General features: G+C 47.8%; 3 protein-coding genes across 3 annotated transcripts in view; 1 reads left to right on the plus strand and 2 right to left on the minus strand.

Annotated features, from left to right (window-relative positions):
* Nucleotides 1–19,818, plus strand: part of LOC144123601 (uncharacterized) — a 142,180-nt gene that overhangs the window by 46,327 nt on the left and 76,035 nt on the right. The window lies entirely within an intron of this gene.
* On the minus strand, nucleotides 7,393–9,044 carry LOC144122850 (uncharacterized). The gene is made up of 2 exons (XM_077655836.1): nucleotides 8,886–9,044; nucleotides 7,393–8,001 (listed from the first exon to the last, which is right to left on the minus strand). Exons 1-2 carry the CDS (start codon nucleotides 9,042–9,044, stop codon nucleotides 7,513–7,515), a joined length of 648 nt encoding a protein of 215 aa, XP_077511962.1. The 3' UTR covers nucleotides 7,393–7,512.
* LOC144123600 (uncharacterized) lies at nucleotides 12,443–17,847 on the minus strand. The gene is made up of 3 exons (XM_077656406.1): nucleotides 17,784–17,847; nucleotides 13,912–14,129; nucleotides 12,443–12,579 (listed from the first exon to the last, which is right to left on the minus strand). Exons 2-3 carry the CDS (start codon nucleotides 14,089–14,091, stop codon nucleotides 12,448–12,450), a joined length of 312 nt encoding a protein of 103 aa, XP_077512532.1. The 5' UTR covers nucleotides 14,092–14,129; nucleotides 17,784–17,847; the 3' UTR covers nucleotides 12,443–12,447.

Below are 19,818 nucleotides of genomic sequence, written 5' to 3' on the forward strand. Positions count from 1 at the left end.
AGCATTACCGAGGTGACTGAGTGGTTATGGTGCTTGTTTGGTGATCTGAAAGACTTGGATTCTACCACGGCCGTGGCGGTCGCATTTCAATGGAGGCGAAATAATAGAGGCCCGCGCATGTACTCTTTGATGTCAGTGCATGTTAAAGAGCCCTATGTGGTCGGAATTTCCGGAGCCCTTCACTACGGCGCCCCTCCTCATAGCCTGAGTCGCTTTGGGAAGTTAAACTTCATAAAATCCAAAAATTTCACAAAGTGTCTGCTGTAGTTTACCGCCAGTGCAAATCTACCTAGGGCATATCATCGCTGAGGTGAAACCAAGCGTCAGAAGCTGTTCCTTTTCTAGCCAGTCGCAAAGTGCCTGTTATTCACAGCTATTTACGCGTACGTCAGCATAAGTGCAGTGTTATCAGAGCTGCCTTTTAATAAAGCTGCACTACCTTTTAAAAAAAGAATGGCTACGATCTGTAAATTATTCAAGAACGCTACGTATACATGTGACATTTCCTGCTTGCATCGCTAAAGATGGTTAACGTGGATGCGCTAACCATCTCTTGGTTTATCTGGAATAAGAACCGACATCGCATGCGACAGGTTTGGCAGAGAAACCGTCATTCAAGATGCAGGAACTGTTATGCGGCGCTTAAGGCGCGTCCATATTCCTTCGTCAATCCTGCGGCTATAGTTTCTTAGCAAAGCTAAATGCTTTCGCCATAGAAGCGTTTACAAACAGCGCCAATGCATCACAACTTTAGAATGAAATGGCCACATTCGTTGCACTGCGTCGCGCACTCCAACATCAGCAGAAACAGGATGTATCCGCCGCACGAACTGCAAGAGCACTCGGTGCATTCTTTTCATGTTGCCTTCTCCGCGATATGAATGACGCATCTAGGCAGGAAAAGAAAGTTACAAGAAGCACCCGAAAGAGGGAAACGGCGTGCTCTATTGAAAGGGTGAGGTTAGCGGACCCCGCTGGAAGTGTTGGAGTGAAGAGACGGCCGGGCGGGCCCTGCTTAGGCGTCGCTTCTGTTTCATGCCCAAACAGCATTAGTCCGGGGCGAGGCCGACGAGGGTCGCCCTTAACTCGAGGCAGCCGCTATGGCCAATTAGGAGTGGCGCGCTCGAAGTCGTACGCCGCGGGGATGGATTCCTGACTTATTTATAAGCTTGTGCCGGGTGCCTCCACACGACGGACCTTGTTGTTTCTGGGCTCGTCCTAACGGTGGCCTCAGCAGCATCGTGTTCTCTGCGCCCTTCGACTGACTACCCGCACACCGGGTGCGGTAATCGGAGAGCACGCACAAGGGCCCGTTCTTTTCGCCCATCTTTCTTTTTTCTTTTTTTAGAGCCTCCACTCTCTCTGCTGAGTCGGTTTTCCCGTTTATTCCAACACTTATCTTTTGCTATACTTTTACCCTCTCTCCTCTTTCTTTTCTTTTTTTTTGCCACCAAATATTCTTTTCAGCGTTCTGCTTCAGCTATGTATTTCTCTATTGGATCTCATAGCTCTGTAGGCGAGGAGGGTGTGCCTGTGACTCCTTTCGTGCCACCCCCTTCCAGTTTTCTCTCGGAACCTTTTCACCTCCGTCGCCGTCTTTGGAGTCAGAGGAGGAGGGAGCCAGACGCAGTCGTAGAAACGGCCTCTTGGGTCGGCTCGCGCATTAATAAAGAATGGGACTGCCTCAGTGAGCTGCTTTTGCTTCTGGTGGCGCAGAACTGCACGTTCGCAAACAAGGTGCTCTTTGTTGCCATTTGGCTGAATCTTGGAGCCCATACGGTTCACAGTAACACCTTTCTCTACAGCCGCACACGGTGCGTATATGCTTAAGCTCGCGCACATTTGTCCCATGGAATGACGTGTAACTCGATTCGACTGGGTCAGTCTTGTTTTGGTTATTCTTTAGTGAGGTATATCGATGCTGTAGGCAGTAACTGAATACGACCGCTACGTTTCGCAAAATCAGTTCACAGCGCTAGCTGTTAAGGCGAAGGTTTGCGGGCAAAACGAGCCTGTCGTCGTCGTATTCATAAAACAGCGTCCGTGCAGCCAACCTCGACCGGCAGGAGCACCCCGCGCGGGGCATGATCCTCTGTCCACCCTGTGTACAAAGCCCCTTCCTTGCGCTTTGCTCTAACCTTTCCAAAAAATGAAAAGCAGAACAAACGCTCCCGGAAAAGGTTCCTTTGTGTTCATAGTCGCTACGCGTCTTTGCAGCAGAGCGTGACCTGGAGGAAGGGGATGACATTTTTCTATGCGCAATTATCGCATGTCTTCCAGCGCTTGTTTTCTGCATTACCATTGCGTAGCTGTCATTAATTTTTAGTTGGTTTCTCTTAAGTGTTCTGAGCATTATCATTTTTGTTGACGTAAGCGAGGCTTACATAATCCACTTTCAGTAGTTCTGCAGAGCATACAGGTAAGTTCTCGATGGCCTGGTACACGCAGGATTAGGCTTATATTTTATGCCTAAATATTCGGCTCAAATGTACAAGTTACTCTTTTAAACGCTATTTATACTGGGTGTTACAAGGAAGACTAATTTTTTTTTGAAAGATAGGGTTTTTGAGGTACAAACATTGGTTTCGCGGCATGTAATGCTAGGGTTAGCGGGCACCAGGAAACCGATGAATCGTATTAACTGGAACGCTGGTTAACAACTGCCAATAATTAACCTTTTAATTAGTAGAGTGAGGCGCCTGGTTGTAATTAGAGATTTGGAGCCGGTCGCTATTAATAGCCATATCAGTTTTTAGAATTTCGAAAACGCGATTACCCTTGGCACTGTGGCTCGTTGAAATTTGGCGTTTTCGACTAGTTACGTGCACTGGAGGGGTTGCTTTGCCTGCATGCTTTCGAAAGCGTGTGTATTTTCGCACGATGTAGCCGAACTTTGTCGAGCCACAGCGGTGAGGATAATTGTGTTTTCGAAGTTCCAAAAACTGATATGGCGGCTACTAACGGCCGGCTACAAATATCTAATTGCATCTAGATGCCTAACTCTAATAGTTAAAAAGTTAATTATTGGAAATTAGTTAACCATTTTATGAGTTAGGATGATTCACCGGTTTTCTGGCGTCCGCCAACCCCTGAAATACTATGCCGCAAAAGGCATATTTTTGCCGCAAAAGGCATATTTTTGCCTCAAAAATCCTATTTTTGAAAAATACTTAGTCTTCCTTGTAACACCCGGTATATATAAAAGTTGCTATTAAAGGCCATGAGCAGACACACTTTATAGTTCAGTTTCAAAAGAGGCGCTGTGTCTTCACCAATTGTAACCAGGCTGTCCTTGCCGCTTCTAATGCTATCAGAACACGCATTATTTTCCATAGGGGGATAACGATTGCGCAGGTTCACGTTACGCACGTTATCCTCCCAGCCTACGAAGGCTGGCGACAGCAGTGTCGACTCTCCGCCATCGGCCTCCTTTCCCGCAGTCGCAGCTACTGCAGTTGCTTTGATCAAAAACGGTACCTTAGTTGCGAGAAATTTTGCCACCACGCTATAAATTAAGGCCGGAAAATTTCGGATGCACCGTAGGTGGCAGCCGCTGATGAATGTCGATAACATCTCAAGTTGCGCCATCTTAGGCGCTTCATGCCAGCGTCCAAGTAAACATGCACTTACGGATATTAGTGCCTTGGCGTAAGGATATAGTATTGCTGTTGCCTACTTCTCAAGGTGAGCTGATTCGATTCGGTTCCTGTTTGTAGTTTCTATTTATACCGGTGATAATAATTTTCTAAGTTTTTTGCCCTTACAGAAAAGTAATCATTCGCGAAACTTCTTCAGGGCCATTTCTCAGGCAGGTTAGCTAACATATACAGGACCTCCCGTGACAAATGCAAGACCACATGCTATTCTGGAGTACTGTTTCTAACTAGGCTGCAATTCCTGACACTGTGTAGTGCGTAATTTCTTGCGATAGCCATCTCGGATCGCGGATGGCATCCCAGAAACGACCTTGAGTTGAGGGAAGGGCGTACCACATCCACCACTGATGAGCATGTGATCTCCGCCATTTCTTTTTTGGCTCGGCCTAAGTACATGCGGCAATTTCCTTCATTGCCGGGAGCGATTCTCGCAACCATGAACCTATTCGGAGCGCCCCACTGAATGCCCATGGAATAGCGACCAGCGCCTGAATTCTGCGTGATACATAAGCAGTAGAGTGGTGTGCGCGAAGCCAGCAGAACTCTTCCATACTGCACCAATGAACGGATGCCACTGCCGCAATGTTTATTGATTTGCCCTCATTTCTCCAGGAAAAAGAAAGAAAACGCAATAGAGTAAGTGTGAGAAAAAGAAAAGACGGAACTATAGTTTCTCGTGTTGAAGCCAGGAGTTTCTCATTAGTTCAGGCTCTAGTTTTACTGATTGCGAATGTAACACTGGGTGATAATACCCGTTGATATGATACAGTGAAAGAGAAAGATAACTTTTATTTCCCTTTCAAGTCCGATCTCTGCATGGCGCTGCTAGTCTCATAATAGATGCATAACCGAGTAAAAAAAATTGCACACTCGTAACCAACACTTAGGAAGCCGAACCCGACAGTGTTAGAAGTCAGCCCGCCTTCGAAACTCCACAGGAACCATTACGGTACGCAAGCATCTTTCTGGGCGCCTCTTTCTTTTTTGAGAAGCGCTCCTTCGCCGCACCTCTACAGCCACAATTACGTCATGCACCCCATCACGTGACTTGACGCACCAAGTGCAGAGCACTGGGAACTTCCCACATGCTCTGACGGCTGCGCAGCAGGCACACCGCCAGCCTCTCGAATCTCCCTGTTTGACGTCGTGCCTAGCTTTCATTGGTAGACTGTGGTGTGACGTCAAGACCACTGCCGAATGATCCTGAATTAGTGTAACAATGCGCACGACTTTTCCTATAAACGTCAGCTCTAACGCTGCCATAAAACGAAAGCGTACGGTACAAAGCGTACAAAGGCCACGTGCCTAATGTAACAAGAGCTGTGTTTCATTCGATGGCTATGCAGGATATAAGAAGAGTAATAGCAATCACAACGCATGACATATGGTAACCAGTCGAATAATAGAGAAGAAACTAGGCACAGGTATCTGGAGGTGCATTAATTTAAAATGTGTTGGCGTTATTTTCCCTTTAAGGCATGATGTTATGACGGAATTTTTTTTTCAGAATAATTGATTTATTAAGAAATAATAAAACAAAGTTTATTTGCACCTAAGTGTTATAATACTTCACTAGCTAAACTTAGACTACATTACGGTGACGAATAAGAGGTTCCATCTGTTTTGAACCACCGCTATGCAGGATGCAGCGCTTGTCTTGTGAACCTCCACACTCTTTGGGACACTTCAAGTGGATTCACTTGCATGCAACAACCTTTGATCCAGAAAAAAAAGACTGAAAACAGCGCTTCCCACTTACTTCGTGCAAACAAAGTGAAGAGCAGAACAGCGAATATTTAGTACCACATCGACGGCCGAAAAAGTTTTCTTTTATTCACTTTCCGGCCGTCTCTCAATATGCGGCTGTTTGCTCCGCTCTCCGAATTATGAGGCGACGTGTTTGTCGAAGCTGTTAGAAAGAACGGCTTCTATTCTGTCTGTCTGTTCATTGTGTGAGCAGAGTTCTTGCTCCGAAAAGCGCTTCTCTTTTTTATCGTTGGAGTGGCGCCTAGCGCAAAACGTCCTACGTGTGTGTATTCAATATATCTTGGCCGTGGTGTCTCAGGGGCACCCCGGAGTCACCCATTTAGCCCTTTTCTGACCAGACGGGGTATGTATGGCGCATGAAGCCGCGAGAACTTTTCCGCTCAATACACATCTACATGTGTGCCGCAAAGTAGAGTCGATCGTTCTTAACGTCCGCATGAATATAAAAAACCCACGAGGAAACTCTGGGAGTTTGTTCTGACATCGCAGAGGGCTGACAGGCAGGTTCTTCAACACATTCATGAGCGGAATTTGGGGCGGCAGCATAATTTCTTTTGTTCTGCCATGTGCTTGCACGGTGACGTACAACAGAAAAGAAGGTTCGAGACACTCTAGGCTTGTGGTCTCTGAGGTCAAAACGCTGGCTCAACGCTGTTAAAGCTGCGGCGACATGATCACATTCAATCCCTGGCCCTGCAAAAAAGCAGCAGCAAAACATTGCATCTCTTGCGTGCGAAAGCAGAATCTTAAGCTGCGAATACAGTTCTGTGCTTGCTTGCAGCTCCATCAGATTTTCGCAGAACATCGCTATCACCTTTGCGTCGTCGCTTGAAGAAGGCGTTTCGTTGCTGATTGGACCTACCATAACCGTAGAGAATGATATAGTGAAAACTGAGTTGCGAAAGGACCCATCAACCACATTAAACTCAGCATCGACACCATGCTCACGAGGCTCACTTTACTCTGAGTTCCAAACTAGTGTGCTGCTAATTTTGCACAGTGTACAGCAGGTTGGAGCGGACTGTTTTAGACTTTCATTGCAGCGCTTGTTTTGGGCTTCAGCACACTCCGCCCTATCACGAAATCACAAACAACATTATGCAAATGTGAAACGTCAGCAGCCAAAATAGCGCGCACTTTAAGACGTCTAGGGTCGGCCACTTTTCAGGACGAACTTTCATACATTACTGAAAGGTGTACCCGGTTCCCTTTCGTTCTCGTTCAGTTCGATTAGAACTTATGAGCACGGTACTTATTGTTATTGTTGTTAGCCTATCAAAAGATGGCACATACCCACACTAGGGGATTGGCCAAGAATCGGGTGGCTATTCACCTAAACGCAGTTAATAAAAAGGAAAAGCACATGGGAGCGCAACACCGGTGAATTCTTCGTCATGAACAGAAAAGGGATGAGAGTTTTGATTTCAAAATTATAAGAATAATAATAAAGAGAGGGATTAAATAATAATGATTAAGTCAAAATGTAATAATTGTTAGGAAAGAAAAATTTGGAACACTTAGCAAGGCAGTCGGTGAGATTCTATCAGGAAATTTAGAACAGCGGTACAAACAGATCTGTGGCTGAACCCAAATGTGGTGGCGCCAAATGATAGCAAGAGCGGGCTGCTCAAAGTAAGGCCAAGATGCTGCAAGGGCTCCTCCAGCAACCTTTTTCTCAGAGAGTTGAATCGGCGACAATACAGCCAAAAATGTTTTATAGATTCAGGCTCACGGCAAAAAGCACAAAGGGGAGAGAGCGCCAGAGCCGACTTGTGTAAATAGAAATTTAGAGGGGGGATGCGGCAGCGCAGCCTCGTCAATGATACTTCAAGCTGCCGAGAGCAACAAATTTTTCCTTTCCAATAATATTTAGGGTGCTCATAATCCGCTGATGTTAAATGTGTTGTGTACATTTCCTTTTTTTAGAAAGTAGAGCACGGTACTTTTACTTGTTTAGAAAATATAGGACATTCACAGCAATATGGCATATTAGCTTTTCTTACACTGTGTATAACATAAGCTATATTGAGACTCCATGACACCATCTTCGTTCTCACGACGTAACTCCCTTAAGCCGTAGGTGTGCTCCCTACTCCCATATCCCTCCAGATATGCTGGGTGCCGTAGCGTCCTCATCGTCGTCGGCGCCACCGTCGCTGCCCTGATCCCGGTCTTTGTCAGGCAGGGCTTCGCCTTCCAGGTGGCTGCCGTGTCCAGAGAAGCGCGTGGGGTTCCCCGCCTCCGTGGCGCCGAGGCCCAGCGCTGCCGGAGTGGTCGTCGTGGGCGGCTCGGTCGGCGCGGCCGGCGGCGCCACGTACGGTATCTGCACGACGTCTCCCCCGTCGTCGTTAGCGGGACTGCCGTCCTCGGCGACGCCGAGGTGGGGCCTGTGTGCCGTGCCGTTGCTCGGCCGAGTCGCCCTCTCGAGCCGCTCGTCCGAGTCGGTCGGCGAGTTGCTGAAGAAGGAGCGGATCAGGTCGTCCAGACTCTTGGTCGTCGCCATGTTGGTCCCGTTCCGCTTGGCTGCACCGCGTTCCTCGATGCGCGACCTCCTGCGGGCAGCCGCGTCGTCCGAGGCCTGCGTGCCATTGTTACGTCCGCATGAGTCTGGCGACGAATCTGCCAGGTCGGCGCGCTGATCACTAGTGGCGGCGTGAAAAACGAGGGCCGAGCACGAGAGGTGTTGATCATGTTCTGCGACCGAGCGTCTTTGAGCGTCATTTCCATTGCGCTTAGGGGACAAGTCGTTTGTAGTTTTTATCCTGCAGTGACGGTTTAAGGGCGATTTACCATTCATTCTGGAGATGGACAACGTGACTTTTAGCAGATAGTGGTTTCGGTATGACACTTCTGCCGTTCATGCCGTCACTGTTGTGTGTCTTTCAAAATTAAAAGAAATATGCAGAACACACACAGCCTACAACTAAGACCCTTATGTTTATCTTCAGCAAAGCCTCATCATTTGAAATCAATGAAGCTTTTTTTCCGCTTACTACTATTCTTAGCCCAATGATGCGCAAAGGTTCAATGATCAGGTTGTGTAGTAGAGGATTATGGCGCTTAAGAAAGGCGAGGCATGTTCTTAGGCAGCTAAAATCACTTATAGTCTTGGCTACTGTGCGACCTGTTATCGACGTGTGTTCGTTCACTCTTTGTGTTTACCCAACGATGAGTGAAGTTTTTTCATCCGACTCATTCAACCTGTCGCACTCACCATAAGACACCGCAATCTAGAACCCGTATGCCTAAGCCTGCAGCTTCAGTGAGAGCTTCTGCAGCACCTCTATGATAATGTCTAATGAAAGAAGACGAAAAAAACAAGTATTCGTGTCAGTGTGACAACGAGAAAGCTTTGAGAAACGTTTTATTCTTTGCTCGCCTAAAGTGGGTCAAGTATTTGTGACCAGGGTAGCCTGGGATGCCTTAGCGAGGCTCGTGTGAATGAGACGTGCGTCGGCGTACCTTGAGCACCAGTTTGGTGAAGAGGAAGAGGGAGAGGACGACCGTGGCCACGCCCAGGACAGAGCAGACGGCAATCCCTGTGTAGCGCACCGAGTAGCCGACCGAGGCCGACTCCGGCTCGATGCGCTCCTGGGAGCACCCGGCGTGGTGGACAATCATGGCGAGGCTGGAAGGGCTCGGAGTTCTTCTTCCTTTTCCTCCTCTTCCTCGCACGAGTTGCACACGCTCGTACGCTGGAAGGAGCATGGCGTCCAAGGCGTGGCAGGTATTAAACGACAAAAATAAAAGCCACTTCAGAACATCACTGCTGCGTGGTTGAAGACAAACCTGGGCTGGTCGAGCATTTGCCAGTTTATACACGTGCGCTTTTCTGGCGTCGCTCTGGACTGTGGGCTTCATTGTCTCATCTCTGTCTTCACGCCTCAATGTGATTCGTAGAATAGCAGGTGAACAAAGGGGAAATCATCCATCCTCAATGGTCAGACTCCAAAGCCCTAGTGATGAGGCGCTTAATATACCAACTACCTTTAATATCCACATCTGTGTCTCTATTTGAACGTCTAGAAAATCTGCACAGAAAGAGCCCAAGGAGAGCGCTTGGAGTTCCGCAGGCGGCCACGAACAATCGCCTTTTTTGAGTCACTATCTAAACCTCTTAGCCTTGTGGCTTCACAATGGTTGTTAATGCAGCTTGTTCGCCTCGGAGATATGGTAGCAGGGAGAGCTCTTAACTGAAGGACGTATCCTCCACCACACAAGAACCTCGCCACAGAGGAGGCCGTAGCCTGGTGACGCGTACAAACACATTTCCCAATTTGTACATACACAGCGTTATTCACCCCATACTGTCCCCATACCTGTTCCTGGTGCGGTAATCATCCCACGCTATTCTATACATGAGTTTCACGGGAAAACCACCACACCTCAAAATATTACGTACATCATACGAGCAGTGGTGGTGGTGGTGGTGGTAAAAACATTTATTAATTATAGAGAGAGGTGTTGGGGTCCGTGACCTGAAGGGTCACGCCCTTACAACCACTAGGTGGGGATGCCTAGTCAGGCACCCCATTGGCGGTTGCCGCAGCCCGGGCACGCGGTAAGCAGCCCTGTCCGGCCATGACTTGGACGATCAGCTCAAGCTCATCCGACGGGCCCGCGAAGCAGCGCGAGCCACTGACGTCCTGAAATGAGGATGCCACCCATTTGACTTGAGACTCGCCCCCATTTCGTTGTTTAATAAACGTTTTATCTCTTTCTCTTTCTCTACAGTGCCCCCGAAAGAGACCCGAGCGGCGGGGCTCACTCACTTGGCTCCTCACACTCTTGGTGCCTTAGGAGACGAAGCCGGCGAATAAACGCTCGTTGGTCATTTGAGGGTCCCTACTGTACGGTGACCATTCCCTGCTTTGCGGAAACGCGTGTGCTGGTACTTGAGCATTTTGAGACAGGATATGCTCGCCTTACCCGGGTTTTAACTGATGGCTTGGTGGACGAGGTCAACGGAGCTAGCGCAGCGGCATATCATATTCCATCTTTGAATACTGCCTGGTATGTCCGCCGTACTCAAGTCGGGACCTCCACCATGGCTGAAAGCATGGCCATTGAGGAGGCCTTACGGAGGCTGAGGTCTTGTGCCACTCAACTGGCTGTGATCCTGACTTATTCTAAATCTGCTTTTCAAAGGTTAGAGCATGTATTTCATCCTGAAGGATTATCTCTTAACTCTTTGCGCTTGGTGAATAATCTGCACTGCAGAGGCTTCTCTATACGTTTCCAATGTGTACCCGCGCACTTAGGCGTCTTGGGGAATGCGGTGGCGGACTACATCGCCCATGAAACGCCCATGAACAAAAGTCCTTCACAATGTCAAGAGATGCTTAAAAAAATTGCTGGCGGCTTAACATCGCTAACCACGAAATATTGTGCGAAAGCACGATTTTGCCGATAAACAACATAGACACTTGCCTTAAAGCGCGACTCAAGGCGCCTTTCCTTTCCTTTCGTAACTTGCACATAATGAAGACGATGACGTGCAATGCACAGCGCGAGAGTCGGCTGCAGTTGAACACGAGGCGTGATCGGCTGCAGCAATAGCACAGTGCCCTCGTGCAGTGGCCAGCGAAGCATACCTTTTCGCGCCGCCGTGGGTTCGGAACCCAGTCGCGGCAATATATAATTTTTCTCCGGGCTAGCTAAGGTCACCATCATTTGAAGACTCGTTTATTTCTCGATTTCTCGCGTCACGTGACTAGCTACAGAGGCTTCACCACACCTACATTTTCCATGATAGGAGGCCAATAGTGATTTCGCACTAAAAACGAACGTCAGCCATTTCGATTCCTTGCGGTGTCCGCCCAAAGAACCGTGTGTGATAAAGAGACTGAAAGACCTCAATCCACTTTTCCACACCGCATCAAACCGGATTCGGCTCGTACCTCAGCGTGGATGCATAAGACTGGCCTGGCATCGCCTCCGCTATGTTCTTCATGCAGTGTGCGGTGATGTAGAAAATTATCTCATGTGCTTCCCTGATTTCAACGCGGAAAGGTGCGTTCTACTCTCTTCCCTCAACAAGCCAGGAGTGTCAGACGGCACATTTCAAGAAATTGTTTACCCGCGCGGACGCCGCTCGTATTGAAAGGAGTCTTCCGGCCTTCTTCTAAAATTCCTCCCTGACTGCGACCTTAACTCCATTAGTTAACACCAGCAATGAATGACTATTGTCGGGTTTGTGCGTATGCCGCCGAAGATCGGTCAGGTCACTGATCTGGGCCGAAAAATACAGACTTTAATTAGCATCTAGGTGCCGCTACGGTTGAGCAATCGCCGGTAGAATGGCTGAAAGGGTAATCACACTATAGTCGGATAAAACTCCAGAACGAAGCGGCATGCCCTTCAAAGGAGGCCTTCCAACCAATGGCGTCGACTGATATTCATGACGCCGCGGTTAATTCGATTAATTCGAGGTTATCCCCATTCATCTGCCACCCCCTAAGACATAGCAGCTTATATCAGCTAACAACAAGGTCGACCTCAACCACTGAACCTCCTTCGCAAGTCCGGATTCACCGCCGGCTGTCTGACGTTGCGAAAAAAAAAAACACAACACGTGAAACATTCTTTACTGTCACAACACAGCTAACGCTCAAGCAATTGCGTGACACACTCGTAAACGTCCTGTGACTTTTTTCTTTTCGGACCGCAATGTTTCACTTGCACATTAGCTTGGTCCCAATACAGGCCTAAACTGATTCGATTCAATATTGCTGCTAGGAACAACTGGAAGTGCCCGGTTCTGTACTATTATATTGGTTGTCAAAGTTTTCACATGGTTACAGAACAATACGCAAGCGCCTATTTAAGACAAGAAAGGCACAGTTTCGCTAGTAGGGCGGCTGTATGTAAAATATAATAGTAAGTTTGTATCTTTTTAATCGCGCTCAGTGATTACAACGTACCCTGATCCACAAAAACTAAACGTTGCGCAGCCACCAAGGCTAATAGTAACAGTAACAGTTTTTTAAAAATAGAGCAGCAAAGAAAGAAACGGGTGAGCTTTTCAGTTCAAAAGCAATGACTCTGGAACAAATCTTGGCTCCACGGCGGTCGTCTGCGACTCCATCCCGGTGGTATTTTCGACGTTTGCAGTGCCGCCGAACTTCTTGCTTCGAATTTCAGTCGTGGAGTTTATCTGCATTTTGAGATCACATAGTGAAAGAGATTTTGGTTTGATCATAGAAGGTTGTGGCCAAGTACTACACCAGGGTGGCCAAATCCTGCTCTGGTGAGAGAGTGCGTTGTCGGTTCTGGTCACCGAGATAAGGCCGCACTCCAGGCCTGGTTACGCAATTCCATCGACACGCGGATTTTTTTTTTTTTAAACCCGGTGGAGAATTGCGCGGCACCAGGATTTGAACCCCGGTCCTCTTGCACGCGAGGCGGATGTTCTACCTCTACGCCATCGCTGCAACAACAGTTCACAATTGGCAGCGAGAGCCTAGAAATTGTGCCGGAATACGTCTACTTAGGGCAGGTAGTGACAGCTGATCCGGATCATGAGAGGGAGATAACTAGAAGGATAAGAATGGGGTGGAGGGCATATGGCAAATTCTCGCAGATCATGAGTGGCAGTTTACCAATTTCCCTCAAGAGGAAAGTGTACAACAGCATAATCTTACCGGTACTCACCTACGGGGCAGAAACGTGGAGGCTAACGAAAAGAGTTCAGCTTAAGTTAAGGACAACCCAGCGAGCCATGGAAAGAAAAATGATAGGTGTAACGTTAAGAGATCGGAAGCGGGCAGAGTGGGTGAGGGAACAAACACGGGTTAATGACATCCTAGTCGAAATCAAGAGAAAGAAATGGGCTTGGGCAGGGCATGTAATGCAAAGGCAAGATAACCGCTGGTCTTTAAGGGTAACGGAGTGGGTTCCAAGAGAAAGTAAGCGTAGCAGGGGGCGGCAGAAGGTTAGATGGGCGGATGAGATTAAGAAGTTTGCAGGCAAAGGGTGGATGCAGCTGGCAAAGGATAGGGTTGATTGGAGAGACATGGGAGAGGCCTTTGCCCTGCAGTGGGTGTAGTAGGGCTGATGATGATGATGATGATGATGATGATGAGTGAAAGAGAAACGAAAAGAAATAAATGTAACACGAAGATAAGGAGTTAGAAGCTCGGAAATCGCGGGTGCTTTTTATTATTCTATTTTCGATTGTTTCATTCTTTTGCCTTGCTTCAAAGAAGACTTCATACCGACTGCAAACTCCTGCAGTGCATTTGCATCCTTGTGGCTTCCGCCTTGGGACAGATAGCAGACTACCACAAAAGAAAAAAAAAATGTCCTACAGATTTCATCTCGGCCTCAGAGGAAATGCTTTGCTGCCCGTTGTAGCCTTTAATTCAGATTATCCTCCCTGAAACCAGCACCGACCGTCCTCGCCTGTAACTACTTGTGACATTCTCTTCCTTAGGCAGCTGCGCATAACACTGATTCTCAGGGCTGCATGCAATACTGCGTTCCTCACCCACAGCTTCGCGGTGCGCGTGGCGAGGCTGGCAGTGAGGAGGAAGAGGAGAGTCATGGACAGCGATGCCACCAGGACAGCTCTTGTACAACGATCTCGCCGCGAAGATGCGGGTCCCGCGAAGTGATGCGGCACCCCGGTCATCAGAATCCTTGGCGCCAGCGGTGGAATGCCGTGCATACTATTCTTCGGTTCCTTCAACGGATCTCTCAAGCCAACTGCAAGATGATGTAAAAAACGGAAGAAGCACGAGTCACACTACACAGGCTTCGCGAAGTAACAAATATATTCACACTGAGGGTTTAACAAAAAAACAGTTCCGTTCTCCCTTCGTGCATTTATGATCTGTGAATATTGTCTGTTTTCGCTTACGCTTTTCCTTTACTTTAAAACAGTTTTCAGTGGATTGCTTGGTACTTTTGATTCATTACGATAAATTGTCAATTGTCTCAATTACTTTTTCTTTGTCTTTTTATTGTCTTCCTTTTAAACTTGCAGTGTTTATTCACTGTGCTGCAGCCTACTGCCACGGAATGGTCTCTTGGCCCCGTCAAGCTAATCTGTGGCTTTTCGCCCAAGAGACCAAGCAGTTATTTTCTGGAAAATGTCATGTATTGTATTTTGTTGTATCGTATCGTATCGTATCGTATCGTATTGCATTGCATTGTATTGTATTGTATTGTATTGTATTGTATTGTATTGTATAGGTCGAAAAGCGGGGGCGTCATCACTACACTGTTCAGCACAATTTATGAAAATCTGCAGCCAGCATAACCTTCAGGAGTAGTAGTAAGCAACGAACTGAGCTCGACATATTGTGCGCCGGTTAAAAGAAAAACCTAAACAAATTTTATTTAGATAAAAGACCTGGCTTTAAAAAGTTCGGGGTGCGCGAATTTTCGAAATTTTCAATAGCTAATAAAATATCCCTCAAATCGCTGAACGAATCAAGACGTGCATGTTGAACATTATCGAGAAGAATAGCATTCGTTCTCAAGTTTTCGAATAGTCCTTGAATAACTGACACTACGTTGGAATAGGCACACTAGTTTTCCTCAATAGGTGTTTCAGAAACAGGGTTCACTCTGGTTCCTCACAGCATGCCGCTACAACCAGTCTGCACAGGAACGAGGCTTAGAGCTGGGAGGCGGTCCACTCGTGTGACGGCATTCATAATGTTCGTGCATTTGGCCTTCAATAGTGGACTACGCAGTAGAGTGCAGCCCGGTTTAGCCAGCCCTGCCTTCGTGCCGTCTCACAGGCCATGGCTCTGAACTCTTTTATACTTTGGGTTCTTTAATGATCTTTATTGTACACTGTATTTGTACCTTTATTGTACACTGTATCTTTATTGTACACTGTACAATGTACATTTATTGTACACTGGGGAAGGCAGATAACGCTAATTGTAGCACGCGGTGAAAAAAAATTACGTCATTGAAGACACAGCGCTTTAACCTTCACGGACGCCGTGAATAGATGATATAAATTTGACACCATCGTAAAAACTAAGACATATAAGAAGAACACAGGACAGCCGCTGGATGCTTGTTCTATGTTTTCATTCTTTACGCTGATGCCAATTTTAAATGATGAATCTCCAACTCGTCCAACTTCCTCCATCGCGTGCGTAGTTCGCCTTTGTCGGTCGATCTGGGGCTGTGCAGGGTTTAGGTAGACAGACAGTCCACACTTCACTTCATTATTCGAAGGTTGATGATTGTTAATGATTCAAAAGGATAAACATGGAAAACACTTGGGGATCACTTCAGGCTGCCACCAAAAACCAAATACACCAAGCTATTTTGCTGTACAACTTCTAGGAAGCCAGAAGTCTCGTTATGCCGGCAGGATTATGGTTTCCGCGCGTATGCGCGTCTAATTTCTCTTCTAATGATAACGTATGCGTGTTCTATAGAGAAAGCGCTATATCTTAACCTTGCTTGTGGATAACCTATGTCCACATTAAGGCAGCTTACTTTCCAAAACGTTATAAATTATGGATGTACTTATGCATGTTTTTCTCCTACAAAACATGGCACTCTGTTACATCTTCTTTTACATGTTCTTGCGCAGTAGAGGTTATTTGCCATATACTAGGACTGAAAGCAATCTATGATGTCTCTTTTATGTCTTAATTCCCTTTAGTTTAGCCTAAAGTTGTCGCTTACTGCGTGCTCCTATTTTTGTAGCGATAGCTACATTACGGCTGCATTTCGAGCATTCAGCGTGGCGGCGCCGCCACGCTGTCACGTGGTTGGTCACGTGGTGCGGAGCAGCCGCCGGTGGCGCGGCGCCGTGGCTGATAACGTGGTTTGTTACCTGGTTGCTCACGTGACCAGCCACCTGGTGCGGAGCCGCGCATCCGGCGAAACCGAACTGCCACAGCTGTGTACATGCGCCCTGTCGACTGGGGCGAAGATGAAGAAGGAACACCCAGCGAAACGGAGCGGCGAAAGACTGATTTTGCAATTCAACTGAGCAAGTTCCACTCGGCCATCTGTAGTTATCGCGTCACTCCAGATTTAACCAGAGCTAAACCACCGCCAATGTTTGTCATATTAGAGCGCAGTAAGCAAGCAGGAAGAACAAAGTAGCCCTTGTCTTCACCGTACTAGTCTATGACTATCTCACATTTAATCACGAAGCGAGATAAAAAATTTAGACGTATATCCTCAAAAAAGTTCGCTTCCCGCACTCTCGAACACCGAGCCAACCTTGCTTTCTTATACCGCGACAAATTACGGGCTCCCATGAAGAATTACACGGAAACGGTTCAATATTTCATTTCGTCCCCGATCCCGACCACGCAGTGGCTGGGAACGGTGGCAGGCACCGCCATGTCGTCCCGCGCTAGGATCACTAGCAGACAGAAGCTCGAGACCCGCCGAGCGCCTCGCCTCCCTAATCCTTCCTCCGGTTCGTGTGTGGGTGCAATCCGCCGCATTCTGGCCCGTACCGGTTGGGTCTGGCGAGCCGCGCTACGCGGCGCGCGAGCCTTGCTCTCTATCCGCCTCCCCGTGGGCAACCTCAAAGTCCCCCGCCCAGCCTCTTCTTACCCTGGCTGCCGCTGTCCGCGAAACGCTCGTAATTTATTCAGCGCTCTTTGTGCGTGCGTTTGCACGCGCGCGGGAGTGTGTCTACCTGCCGAAACGTTAGCTACAGTTTGCTGAACGTCACTGGTTTTTTTTTATACTTCCTCTCAGCGTCTACCTATTCCAGCGCCTTTTGTTGTCCTGCTTGGCTTCCACCCTCCCGAGAGGCCTTGCAATGGAGGGAAACACGATACCAAAAACTAAAACGCAAGATGAGAGAAGGATTGAGGAGGCGAGAGGGGTTTCAAGGGTGGTCAAGAGGGTACGCTCCATCTCAGTAATTCTGGGCAGTGCTGTTAAGCTGACGCCCCTGCCCGCCCAATCGGAAGAGACGCAAAACGCATTAGGCGGCTGTATCGATTCATCGGAACGTATTGGTTCTCCGGAGAAGCAAAGCACCATAAAATCTCTTGTCTCATAGAAGTTTCACAATCTATGCGGAGACATCGGTGCGCACCTTCAGAGGTAGCTCACAAAATCTTCCAATAACGGGTTACTCTGTCACCACAAGAACACGCATGCCCCCTATTCGTGCGCGGAGGCGTCGCCACACTGCACGGTTTTAGGGAGACGAGAGCCAGGGAATCGCGCTCTGTAAAGGGGAAGGGAATGATGGAAAAGCTTGGCTGCGTTACTTGTGTTTGTGGTTGCAGAGGCGGGTACGAGGCTTGGAAGCATAGCCTATCGACGTTGTAAGAAAAAAGGTGTGGGTGAATGCAAGAGGAAAAATGCCTCGCGAAAGTTGCGGGATAAGAACGATTGCGGAACAATGCTTACCTGGCTGCTGCCTACTCTTAACGCTACGGTTCTTTGTGTTTTGGTGCTCTGAAACTATTGCTGGGATCTTCTTCTTTTATTTTTCTTCCCGATACCTCGAGAGGGCGTCGTGTGAAAATGCAGGTAATTTAAGGGCCGGTTTTTAAGACGACAAAGCAAAAAAAAATTCCCGAGAAAACTGAGATTAAAGAGGCGAACGGTCTTACAAGGAAATAATGAGGTGCTTGGTAGACTCAAGTAGTGAGCCAGTGTATTTCTTACTTCTTGAGTTTTGTTTTCTCCCCAAAAACAACTTCCTTCTTCTCACTTACAAATGGCCTAACTTGTGCTAGTTTGTGCAATGCTAGCGCACTAAAAAATATGGTGACACGTTAGTAAAGATGTATGCAGTTAAGCTGTTTTCTTGCTTCGCTTCGGCTTTTTTTTTTCTTAATCGTCTTTATAATCTGAAATACAGGCTCAAGTACCAGCATCAGCATTTTTTATTATTCAAAGTTCTTGTCATTTTACTCCGCACCATGCCATAAATTGTGCTTTTTAGCCTGCCCTACGTGTGATGACAAATCTGTCTCATCTCTCATGTCGCTGGTTTCGAAAACGCGACTGTATCTTCACAGTGAAGGGGCTTCCGAAAGAGAGAATATGTAAGGCCACCAGCAAGCTTACCTGAATATTGCCGTCGACAGTTTTTTTTTTCTGCGCGCACCTCCAAGCCTTCACCGGTATATGGAGCACTTAGAGTGATCTCGTTAGACTTATATAAAAAAAGAATCCTGGAGTGACACTAGTCATTAGATTCGTTTCCCGATCGGTAGCATATAAACAAGGGATGTTGCAAACCACCCGCGTTTTGTCCAATAGAATAAAATTAAAAGCTCACACGATGGTTACGACTGTGTAACTCGAGATTCAGCGCTAGCTGTTCGGGATTTAGTTTTGGGGACATTTTGAGGTAGAAAAGATACAGTGATCTCATATCGAACTGGTGCGGTGGTCAAGTGACGCACCCCTTCACTGGGAGGCGGTTGTTCCAAACAGGGCCTCCCGTAGGCTTATGCGACCCGGGTTGACCTTGATATAAGGTGACATCCATCCACCACCGATGGGTGGTGGGTGGATGTCGTTAACGCACCGACCGGTTACGCTGACGTCGATGACGACGCCGACGCGCAAGCCAGAAACGGGCACCTAACAGATATCGCTGTAAAAATATATAATAAAAGCAGTAAGTATTGCCTTAAATTTTTACAAGTGCAACAAGGTATACTCAGGAACTTTTTGCTGGCGTTTAATGAAAGAAACTGCTTATGTGTGCAAAAATACTTTGCAGTAAGAAAAAAAATCCCAATCTCAGATCCAGGTCACTGCTTCAAGTTGCGACACTGTTTGCATACAACTTCACTCAGTGTCAACAAGTGGCCCGTTCCTTCGCATACGCTGCCATCCTCGCCATCCGCGAAGTCAACGAGACAGGATTAACCGCCGTGTCCTCATTCCCAATTTACCGCATTACGACCCTTAAAAAAACAACACGGAGAAGATCAAACCTCGCTTCCGTTTCCGACTGCTCCATCGTTTGAATAACGGCGAGCTTTGTTCCCAGCTCGAGCTGCCGACGCACCGCAAGATTCTTCGCAGGAGGCGGGAGTCAAGGGGGGAGGGGAGAGCGACGTGTTTACGTGCTCGTCAGCGTTCGCCCCGGCAGACGTGCCACGAGGGGCGACCGGTTTGCTCCTCGTTTGTCGACGCTGGATCCGCGGCCGGCTTCGTACACGGAGCGCGGTGTGCTTTGCAGCTTTCTAGGCTCCTGAATTATAGACGAGCCCCCGAAAAACCCTTTCCTTAGCGGAGCGGGTAGGGACGAAGGTGATGAGGGGGGGAGGGGGTTGAAGACTTCTTACACGTGCCTAGACACGACGAAAGGAAAGAACGCTCGGTGTCCGCTTCGCTAGGGAAGAAGGATGCCTCCTTGCCGCATGACTTGATCCCCGAAGGAGAATTGAAAATGAAATTAATATTGAGAGGCGTCCATCGA

Source organism: Amblyomma americanum, chromosome 3, assembly GCF_052857255.1.
Source record: "Amblyomma americanum isolate KBUSLIRL-KWMA chromosome 3, ASM5285725v1, whole genome shotgun sequence".
Classification (NCBI taxonomy): Eukaryota; Metazoa; Arthropoda; class Arachnida; order Ixodida; family Ixodidae; genus Amblyomma; species Amblyomma americanum.